Below are 12071 nucleotides of genomic sequence, written 5' to 3' on the forward strand. Positions count from 1 at the left end.
ACCGTCAGCAAAATGGGTGAAGTACTTTGAGACTGTGATAGTGTGTTCAAGGTGCAATAGGGCCATAGGTAGATGGGAGGCCCTGAAAGTCCCTATGGTATGGAGCCTAACAAGGGTGGGGTGGTAAAATTATAGTTCTGCACTGATTATTGGAAGGTGCCACATCAGGACTTACTCCAATGGTTAAAAATGCTGGCACTGGTGCATGCACGTTATGAGTGGCAGAAGTTCTCCTGAAAGTATGGTGACCAGGTGTGGAACCTAGTCTGTACTTCCATCACCTGGGATTAAAACTACCCATTGGTCCAGAATTGTTGCTGACCAAATTGCTGCCAAGTGTTGCCGCTAGCCCCAGGTACTGAGTGACGAACAGAGGGGATTTCCACAATATTATTATTTGTAGCCACACCATTTATAATAGGAAGATTAGAGGTAACTCAGGAACTCATGGGGTTTCCTTCAAAGAAACTTGAATTAGGAAAAGGGTTCACCCATGGTAAGGAATTAGTAGATAGATCAGGTGCCCAGTCCCCAAAAGTACCCAAAGCCTAATCCTCGCAAATCAAGCTTCAGCTTATTAGCCATTTTGTTAATAAGCTGCAGTTCATGTGGATCTTGGTTCCACATGGTTCAATGGATGTTAATCTCAAACTCCTAGGTGAAACTACAACTGATATATCTCAAGAAAGTGTCAATCAATATTATGGGTAGCCTCTTCCTCGAGTAGGCTTTCAAACTTTAAAAACAATCTAGTCATGTCCTTAATGGAATTATGGAAAGTGGTCTTACCTCCCTGCTATGGGGTCTGAGGTAGTTCACAGTGTTTAGTGAGACACAATATGAGTGATCCCCTGGTCACCGCACAGTCAATCACAGATGACAGCCCCTTTAACATTGACCTCCACAGTGCCCGCCCCTTTAACAGTGACCGCCTCTTTAACATTGACCTTCGCAGTGTCCGCTCCTTTTACCTCTTCCGGACATAGGGCGTACGCCCTTATGTCCTGGTACTTAAGGACACAGGGCGGTGATCGGAACCCGGTGCCTGCTCAAATCATTGAGCAGGCGCCGGGGGTCCTGTGACCCCCCTGTGTAGGCGATTGCAGCAAACTGCAGGTCAATTCAGACCTGCGGTTTGCTGCCTTTCCGGGTTACTCGGGTCTCTGAGGACCCGATAACCCGGAACAGGATGGTGATCGGTGGTGTGATTTTACCCAACCAATCACCATCGTGCGATCCTGAGTGGTGATGGTGACATCACCACTCAGGATCGGTTCTGATTGGTAGGAGGGCGGCGGCAGTTTCAAATGATAGCAGCGCTCCTCTCCTCCTTCTTTTGTGTCCCCAAAAAAGTGTAGAGTGTGTCGAAGGAGGGGGATACGGAAGGACACCACTACTCAGTGCGACACGTGCCCTGATCATCCGGGCCTCTGCATTGACAGTTGCTTCAGGGAGTATCACACTTCCATGGAGTACTAAATTTATATCCCAATTTAGCACTGACATTGGATAAAAAAACTGGTTCGCAGACTTGAGACACCCCCAAAAATTGTAAAAACTAAAATATTTTTTTTTTTAAAAGTATACAAATTAGGTATCGATGCGTCTGTAAGAATCTCCTCTATAAAAATACCCCATGACCTAACCCCAGATTAACACGGTCCCAAAAAAAAAAAGTGCCAAAACAGCTATTTTTGGCACTTTTACAATTCAATCCGTTTTTTCCGGTAACAAAGCAAGGGTTAACAACCAAAACGTAATATTTATTACCCTGATACTGCAGTTTACAGAAATTTGTGGTCGTAAACTGCTGTATCAGTAAAAGTGAGACAGACATGGTTTCTGGAAGGTCGATTTTGATGGCCTTTTTTATTGACACCATGTCCCTTTTGAAGCCCCCCTGATGCCCCCCTAGAGTAGAAACTCCATAAAGGTGACCCCATCTAAGAAACTACACCCCTCAAGGTATTCAAAACTGATTTTACAAACTTTATTAACCCTTTAGGTGTTCCTCAACAGTTAATGGCAAATGGAGATGAAATTTCAGAATTTTAATTTTTGATTACCTTGCCTCACAAAAATGTAATATAGAGCAACCAAAAATCATATGTACCCTAAAAATAATCCCAACAAAACCGCCACCTTATCCTGTAGTTTCCAAAATGGGGTTACTTTTAGGGAGTTTCTACTCCAGGGATGCATGAGGGGGGTTGAAACAGGACACGGTGTAAATAAACCGGTCCATAAAAATCAGCCCTCCAAAAACCAAACAGCGCACCTTTCCCTCTACGCCCCGCTGTGTGGCCGTACAGTAGTGTACGGCCACATATGGGGTGTTTCTGTAAACGGCAGAGTCAGGGCAATATAGATACAGTCTTGTTTGGCTGTTAACCCTTGCTTTGTTAGTGGAAACAATGGGTTAAAATGGAAAATTAGGCAAGAGAAAATTCAAATTTCATCCCCATTTGCCAATAACTCTTGTGGAACACCTAAAGGGTTAACAAAATTTGTAAAAATCAGTTTTAAATACCTTGAGGGGCGTAGTTTCTAGAATGGGGTCATTTTTGGGTGGTTTCTATTATGTAAGCTTCACAAAGTGACTTCAGATCTGAACTGGTCCTTGAAAAGTGGGTTTTTTAAAATTTCTGAAAAATTTCAAGATTTGCTTCTAAACTTCTAAGCCTTGTAACTATCCCCAAAAAATAAAATGTCATTCCCAAAAGTATCCAAACATGAAGTAGACATATGGGGAATGTAAAGTAATAACTATTTTGTAGGTATTACTATGAATTTTAGAAGTACAGAAATTGAAACTTGGAAATTTGCTAATTTTTCCAAATTTTGGGCAAATTTGGTATTTTTTTTTTACTCCATTTTACCAGTGTCATGAAGTACAATATGTGACGAGAAAACAATTTCAGAATGGCCTGGATAAGTCAAAGCGTTTTAAAGTTACCACCACATAAAGTGACACTGGTCAGATTTGCAAAAAATGGCCTGGTCCTTAAGGTGAAATATGGCTGTGTCCAGTTAACAGTGAACTCCACAGTGCCCGTCCTTTTAATAGTGGCCCCTGCATGTAGCAGTGTAGTTGTGCCGTCATACGTCATATGACTGAATTTTTAAGGACGTGCTGAAACTTGTGATCAGTTGCTATGGCAACCTGGAGTGGGACATGTGACCGTGTGTATGGCAGTTGGGATATGAGTGAAAGACTTGCAGGCTTCTATTGGCTAATGCAGGTCGTTTTTTGGGACCGTCTCAGGAACGGTATGTCCTAGAGGGCTGAGACCCTGTTTAAACCCTTCCAAAACACCTGATGTACCTGTGTGCCAAATTTAGTGAAGATCTATCCAGTTGTTTGGTAGCACAAAGAACATCCAGACAGACAGACGTCTAGACAGACAGAAAATAATAATATATATATATATATATATATATATATATATATATATATATATATATATATATATATATATTTAGAGTAGGAAAATTAGAAAAAAATATTTTTCATCAGAACTCATATCAGCCCACCCAGACCCTCATCAGACATCATATAAGCCCACTCAGAGCCTTATCAAACCTCAGATTAGTCCATCAGACCCCTATCAGGCCTCAGATTAGCCCATCAGACCCCTATCAGACCTCACATTAGCCCATCAGTACCCCCAATCAGACCTCACATTAGCCCATCAGTACCCCCAATCAGACCTCACATTAGCCCATCAGTACCCCCAATCAGACCTCACATTAGCCCATCAGTACCCCCAATCAGACCTCACATTAGCCCATCAGTACCCCCAATCAGACCTCACATAGCCATCCGTACCCCCAATCAGACCTCACATTCGCCCATCAGTACCCCCCAATCAGACCTCACATTAGCCCATCAGTACCCCCAATCAGACCTCACATTAGCCCATCAGTACCCCCAGACCTCAGATTAGCCCATCAGTACCCCCAATCAGACCTCAGATTAGCCATCAGTATCCCCAGACCTCAGATTAGCCCATCAGTATCCCAGACTCAGATAGCCCTCAGTATCCAGACCTCAGGATTAGCCCATCAGTATCCCCAGACCTCAGATTAGCCCATCAGTATCCCCAGACCTCAGATTAGCCCATCAGTATCCCCAGACCTCAGATTAGCCCATCAGTATCCCCAGACCTCAGATTAGCCCATCAGTATCCCCAGACCTCAGATTAGCCCATCAGTATCCCAGACCTCAGATTAGCCCATCAGTATCCCCAGACCTCAGATTAGCCCATCAGTATCCCCAGACCTCAGATTAGCCCATCATTACTCCATCAGATTAAAATAAAAAATCATTTTACCTGTCCTGCGCCGCAGCTCCTCTTCAGCTGTCGCACTCCCATCTTCCCGGCCTGCGCTGCACTGTCACATGACTGCGTGCAGAGTCAGGTCATATTGCACGCACTACGTCCTGACACTGTACGGCGTCAGGAAAGTGCAGCACAGGCCGGGAGGATGGGAGCGTGATAGCTAAAGAGGACAGGTAAAATATTTTTTTATTTTAATCTGATGGGGTAATGATGGGCTATTCTGAGGTCTGGGTATACTGATGGGCTAATCTGAGGTCTGGGGGTCCCGATGGGCTAATCTGAGGTCTGGGGGTCCTGATGGGCTAATCTGAGGTCTGATTGGGAGTAATATACGTTTTACCTTTATTTTTTAAATCGCTAATCTACAGAAAATTTGGAACAATTAGGAATTTTCTAGAATTTCATTGTTCTTTTAAGGCAGATCGTTATACCTCACAAAAGTTATTAATTAACATTCCTTATATGTCTACTATATGTAGGCATCATTTTGTAAATTACATTTTATTTTTTAGGACGTTACAAGGCTTACAATTTTAGAAGCACTTTTAAAATTTTCAAGAAAATTTCCATAACCCCAAAACGCTTCAGTTTTGTCCCCATTCATTGTCAATGGGGACAAAACTGAACGGAACGGAGTGCACTAGAATTCATTCTATTCCGTTTGGTTGCGTTCCCATGCCGGACAAAAAAATGCTGCAAGCAGATTTTTTGTGTGCATCATGGGATACTTTTAGGGCTGGATCAGTCTTATTCATTTTAGAGATAAGACAACCGGATTAGTTCAGAACAGATGTAGTCGGTTGTATTATCATAAACGTTTTTGCTGACCCCTGCTGCATCCAAGAAAAACAATGATGTCAAAGTAGCCCAATTCTGCTGAAGTTACTTTCAGGGGCTTACATAATAGAAATAACCATTAAATGACTCCATTTTAGAAACTGCAGCCCTCATTTTATTAAAAACTGATTTTGATATTATTATTTTTTTACAAGAATTAAAGGAAAATGGAGGTGAAATTTCAAGACAGCTGAGCATCCAACCTACATTCCCTACTGCCTGGCCATACTGTTCACTTATTTTGTTGTTAGAAATCAGAACGACTAAGGCTAATTTCAGACGAGCTTGTCCAGTGTGGAATACACACTCCATGTGGGAGTGTGATTTCCCATTATGGACACTGCTCCGCATGATAATGATCTATAATGACGTGTGTCTCTGCCAGACCTTGCATCTACTGAATTATACTGACAGCACTATGTCATCACCCATCACTTATTCCGGTGGATGACTACATTAATTTAAAATGTAAATGTAGATAGAGATTTTAACAGTCATGGTTCAGTGCAAGTTCCAAAATTTACTCTAAATGAAACATTAACAAGTTGCCATCAATAACTCTTACAATATATTAATATATATATAGTGCACTCACCACTAAGACACCATTAGTGATTATTTCACTGGGAGGATCCTGGCTGATGAAAGAGATTAGAATTTCACATGCACAGCCTCTATAATTTGTGTAAAAACCTTTACAAATATCATACAGTACCTTTCCTCAATGTGAAATTCAACTTCCAAGACTGCCTTATCCTAAAAAAAAAAAAAAGAATAGAATATTTAAAAAAAAAAAGGGCTTAAAAAAAAAAAGGGCTAGATGTTTGGCACTGATGATAATAATCTAACAATAAATGTATAATTGATCAAAGAAATATATCATACTGTGCCAAGAAATATCTAATATGTTTGATTCTGTTACTATTCCAAAAATTATTACCCAATATTACCCACAAAAATAATAATTGTTCGTATTTCTGAAAAAGGTTTCCATCTTTTTTTTCGAATAGGAGTTAAAAGGGTTTTCCAAGATTTTTATATTGATGACCTATCCTCTGGATAGGTCTTCAGTATGTGATCAGTGGGAGTCCGACATGGGGGACTGCTGCCGATCAGCTATTTGAGAAGGCACTGGCGCTCCTGTAAGAGTCGCAGCCTTGTCATAGGTTAACAAGCGTATATTGTATAGCGGCTGTCCTTGGTATTTGCCTCAGACCCATTTACTTCTATGGGGCTGAGCTGCTCCTAGGCCACGTGACCAATGATAGTGTCGTCACTGGCCTAGGAAAAGCTGAGAGAAGGCCACAGTGCTCACAAGAGCACTGGTGACTTCTGAAACAGCTGATGGGCAGGTGTCCTAATCAGATACTGAAGACCCATCCAGAGAATAGGTCATCAGTATGAAAATCTCAGAAAACCCCAATAGTGATGTTCAATAAACATACCTTTGGGTTGCTAAAATATGAGGATGAAAGACGGCACTCACCTTTTACTGGTGAGTGCCGTCTTTCATCTTCATATTTTATATTCGTTTGATCTAACAGAGACTGAGCACCATTAAAGTCTGCTGTGAGCCCCGGTGTCACCATTGCATAGAATGTTCACTTAATGCAAAAACCGTGGAGGAGAGTTGGAGTTGTTCCGTTCTGTCAATCTACCTGTGTGCATACCTTTGGGTTGAGTTTAAAGACTCGCTTAGTAGTTTGCCCAGGTTTAATGTTTTCTATATCAAATACAACAGAAGAAAGCTTGTCATCCAACATTAGGTCTCTGTCATAGAGGGTAAGCTCCAGAATGTTCTACAAGACAGGAGAAATAATATTGACACACCATAATCAGTTATTTTGCATATAGATATATAAAAAAAAATGTGATTGACTTGGAGTACACATTAAACTAATTTTTCACTTTTTGTACTCCATGCATTGATTTACTCACGTGCCACTATTGTGCTAGTTCACAGCAGTGAAAAACAATTGCTTCAGACCTGCAATGTGAAACACTGAGCGGTATGGAGATAGGGACTCAGAGGACAGTACTCTAAGCATAATATGGGGGGTGCCATCTCTCCTTGGGGAAAGAGTGCCTTATTCAGCATGAGACTTACAGGCCATACATGCTCCTCATTTGCAGACAGCTGTTTCAGGGTGATTGCCCTTCATCAGTGCAGATCAGAGAGTACTGGCTTAACTAAGCCTAAGTCAGGATTTGGGGGGTACTATCTTTCCTTGTGGAGAGAGCACCTTAATTGGCTTCAAGAGACTTACAGGACATTCATGCACCTCTGGAATTCTGATTTAAAAAAAAGGGATGCAAATGAGCTCTTGACTCCCATCATGCCCTGCTGTAGGCTGTCTGGGCATGCTGGGAGTTGTAGTTTTGCAACAGCTGGAGGGCCACAGGTTGGGCATCCCTGCTATAAGTCAATGTTCACCGCTTTAAATAAGCCAGCACCTCATCTGCAGACAGCTGTTTGCCCGAGTCATGTCTCAAGGCCTATTTAAAAGGGTCGACCACTGACTTATAGGATAGCTGCCTTACATCTGGTGGGATTAGCCGGAGAGCTTGTTAAGAGCTCATCTGAATCCCTTTTTTTTTTAATCAACATTCCAGAGGTGCGTGAATGTCCTTTAAATCTCTTCAAGCCAATTAAGGCTCTCTCTCCACAAGGAAAGATAGTACCCCCCCCCCCCCAAATCCTGATTTAGGCCTAGTTAAGCCAGTACTCTCTGATCTGCACTGATGAAGGGCAATCACCCTGAAAAAGCTGTCTGCAGATGAGAAGCTGGCTTATTTAATATCCAAGTCATGTCTCAAGACCTATTTAAAGGGTTGAGCATTGACTTATAGGACAGCTGCTTTACCTCTGGTGGCATTAACGCTGGGTTCACACCTGAGCGTTCGCGATGGAGCGCTATGTATGCGCGATTGTATCGGCGTTTACAATCGCGCACAGACAAGCGAACACCCATTGTCGCGCGTTCCCGAAAGTCTATGTACAGGAACGCGCGACAAAACGCCCGATGCTCAAGAACTTTTTTGAGCATCGGGCGTTTTACATCGCGATCGTACGCGCTGTAAAACGCCCAGGTGAGAACCATTCCCATAGGAAAGCATTGGTTTCTCCTTGTTGAGCGTTTTACAGCGTGTAGGAACGCGCTGTAAAACGCTCAGGTGTGAACCCAGGGTAAGGGTACTATTTTCTCCATCCAAAAACGTTAGAGGGACTGAACTGATGCATCCTGAATGGAATGCTCTCCATTCAGAATGCATTAGGATAAAACTGATCAGTTTTTTTTCTGGTATTGAGCGCCTGTGATGGAACTCAATACCGTAAAACAAAAACGCTAGTGTGAAAGTACGCTAAAGGCAGAGATTGTTAAAAAGCTCATTTGCGGCCCTTTCTTCTAAGCATAATAGAAATGGAACAGGTAAAGGATCCTACTTAAAAAAAAACATAGTGAACAATGTAGCCAAAATAGACTTACTCACTAATACAGCAAATATAAAGTAACATGGGGATTCGCTCTGGTAGTTAGGACTAGCGGATGCAGTATAGAGACAAAGTACACAGTTCTTGAATCAAACAGCGGTGTTTATTCACACATTGGTGTATAACAAAATGCAGATAAAAGGTGTATCACAAAACGCAGGAGGCTTGGTGTTTGTTCACACACAAGGAAAGTCCATAAACAATAAAAAAAATGTCACCTTTTATCCTGGGTGTTAATTCACACACTGTTAGCAGTTCAGCCTCATCAAGTCCATAGGTGGCCTGTTCGCCTTTAGAGGGGCCCGAGTCCTCCAGCCCGGCTCAAACCAGCACAGCCCTCAGTTCACAGCACACGGACAGACTCCTGACCTCCACTGTCAGAGGGAGGTAAATTCACACCTGGCAGTGCTGGCTGGTTTTCATGCCTGGCAAAACCCGGCCTGGAACATGGGGAGTAGTCATCCACACAGCACTTTGACTACTCCCAGTAAGAGCCGTCCCGGATTAGCTACGACAGCCATGCTAAATCTTAAGGTGTCAATTAGCAATAGCTGCTGCTAATACATGAAATACTGTTTCTTACTTCACCCACCGAGGCCAGGAACCTCGGTGACACATACCTTCCATCCACGCTGATTCCAGGTACCTTCTTACTGTAACAGTGGCGTACACACCACACACAGGGGGAGGGTAGTGACCACTGTGCTCCTCAGTCACCTCTTGCCCTGCCTACTTGCCTCCTGACAGGGGACAACTGGACGGCAATCCCTAGCTTGGAATAAGTGCAGGGAGGACAGACCAGACAAACAGAACTTGAACGGACCGAGTCAATACCAGAGAGCAACAAAGTACAAATGGAGCAAGCAGAAAATAGTCAGGAGATACCGGAGTCATAAATACCAGGAGAGTCGTGAAGTACCAAAGGAGTCAGCAGAAACTCGTCAGGAGAAAGCCGGGGTGAGAATACCAGGAGAGCAGCAAAAGCACACAAGGGGCAGGCAGAGGATCGTCAGGAATTCAGCAGAAGGTATGTACGCCAGGTAAGACAAAAATCGCAGGTAGAACCTAAACAGGCAACCTGTGGCCAGCAGGCTGCCTATTTAAATACTGACTAGCAGGGGTCATGTGACGTGGCCAGGTTCACATGACTCACCCTGCTGCATAGGGCTGAGCACCGAGTGCCCAACTCGTTGCTCAAGCTTATACTGGTTGCTGGGGGAACCGAGGACGCTGGCCGCGCTGAGGAGACAGCGTGGCCAAGTCCGTCACGTCCCGCCCCCTATCACCTAGGAGATGAGGACGCTGCATGCGTCCTCGCTCCTGCACAAAGGTGGGGCGCGTTGGCGCTGCGGAGAGCGAGCACATCGCCGGCGCCCTGTGACACTTACAGTAAGTAATACCCGTGTAAGTGATCGCACATCCACTTCAGCACTTGTACCACAGCAGTCAAATTTGACCATGATATATGTTAACTTTGGAATGCTTTTACTTATTCAAGTGATTGTGAGACTGCTAGGTTGTGACACAGTACATTGTGTTAGTGGTAAAATATGGTAGTTATATTTTGCATTTATGAAAAAATCCAAAATGTGCATAAAAAGTGTAAAAATTAGCAATTTTCAAAATGTTTTTCTTTATGCTTCTAATCAAAACAATTAATAATTAACTTCTTCAATCCTGGAGGATTTTTCATTTTTGCGACTTTCTTTTTTTCCCCTGGCCTTCCCAAAGCCACTTGAACAATTAGGCTAGGGCTATATGTGTCTATCTATATACTTTAACCCCTGTACAGGAATCTGGACTTCGCCTCAAGGATCCAACCAGGCCGCTACCTCCTGGAGTAGTCCTGGTGTAGTTCGGTGCTGGCCCATGGAGGTCAGAGACACCGATGTGAAGCACCAAGAACACAGGCAAAAGTGTAGTCTGAATACAGCCCTATAGTCAGTGTGGACTAAGTGCTTGTGTATTCCAAATAGCGATTCCAAGGTCAAGGCAGGCTGAGTACGAGCGTAATCCAGGTCCAAATTCAGGGCAGGCAGCAAGGAGCGGAATTAGCAAACAAGTTCACATTCACTGGTTACTAGCAAGAATAACACCAAAAGAGTTCACAGAGCACTAGGAGAGAATGAAGCGGTGCCTGCACTTACCCAGAACAGCAGGACAACGGCAGACATGAGCCGCCAGCCTAACACTAACCCCTATAACTTTATTACATTTGTGAGAATGCTAATTTTTTGTGGGGTGATTGGTACTTTTCAATAATATCATTTTGGGGTGTGCATAACTTCTTGATCACCTTTTATTTAATTATTTTTTGGAGTTGAAGCAACAACAAAAAATTGTGAATCAGCCTTTTTATGTTTTTTTCCCATTATACTGTTTGATGTATGGGCTAAATACTTTTTTTTATTTTAATAGTACCAGCGTTTTCATACAAGGTTATGCCCATGATGTTTATTTTTTATATTGTTAATATATTTTTGAAGGAAAGGGGGCGATATGAATTTTTATATACTTTTTAAAACTTTCCCTTATTTTACTTGTTTTAAGTCACCCAAGGAGACAAATATTTAATCATTAGATTTACATCTGCAAGTCAGCATCGGAATATACCAATTATAGGTGTGGAAGCCTTGTACAGGCCTATTACTACTATAGAACAACTTCCCCAATCTCAGTCTGGGAAAGGCATCCTGGCCTGGGAAGTGCTCAGCTTTTGGTTTTAGTGCTCTCAGATACCTGGTCACCTTTGACCACAGCATCTTTGGGGAATAATCGCAGATTGCAGGCAATAGCCCCAGGTGTCTGCTGTCTAAAACAGAAGGCACCCAGTTACTATTGTTCCCACTGCGGTCAGGAGCAGGCGCCATCTTTAAACCCCACATTTCCACTATAAATGTAAAGCGCTGCTAGTGAAAGGGTTAACATTTATCATGTGTTTACTTTATTTTGGTATCATATATACTCTATGCACACAATACTGAGCAGAGATTTTAGGTAGGTGTGGAAAAAAAATATCCTTTCAAAAATAGAAACATTAATAGTTTATTTTTATCTATAAAAAAAAATGGCAAAGTGGATTAACACAATTCTAACTCAAATATTATGTATGTTCACCATTTATCTTTAACCCCTTCAGGAACCTGCAATTTTTCACCTTAACCCTTTCATGACCAAGGGTCATTGATGCCCCAGTGTCCAGGTCAAAATTTACAAATATGTGTCACTTTATGTGGTAATAGCTTTGGAACACTTACTTATCCACGCCATTCTGAGATTGTTCTCTCGTGACACATTGTACTTCATGATAGTCATATATTTGAGTCAATATATTTCACCTTTATTTATGAAAAAATCCCAAATTTACCAAAAATTTAGAAAAATTCACAATTTTCAAA

General features: G+C 42.4%; 1 protein-coding gene across 6 annotated transcripts in view; it reads right to left on the reverse strand.

Annotated features, from left to right (window-relative positions):
- Nucleotides 1-12071, reverse strand: part of PLA2G4F (phospholipase A2 group IVF) — a 569872-nt gene that overhangs the window by 520822 nt on the left and 36979 nt on the right. For all 6 annotated transcript variants that reach the window (XM_044271892.1, XM_044271895.1, XM_044271893.1 and 3 more), the window contains exons 4-6: nucleotides 6851-6979; nucleotides 5896-5936; nucleotides 5776-5818 (exon numbers count right to left, since the gene is read on the reverse strand). In XM_044271892.1, coding sequence (XP_044127827.1) covers nucleotides 5776-5818; nucleotides 5896-5936; nucleotides 6851-6979 — 213 coding nt within the window. The remainder of the gene's footprint in view (nucleotides 1-5775; nucleotides 5819-5895; nucleotides 5937-6850; nucleotides 6980-12071) is intronic.

This window comes from Bufo gargarizans, chromosome 11 (genome assembly GCF_014858855.1).
Source record: "Bufo gargarizans isolate SCDJY-AF-19 chromosome 11, ASM1485885v1, whole genome shotgun sequence".
In the NCBI taxonomy this organism is placed as follows: domain Eukaryota; kingdom Metazoa; phylum Chordata; class Amphibia; order Anura; family Bufonidae; genus Bufo; species Bufo gargarizans.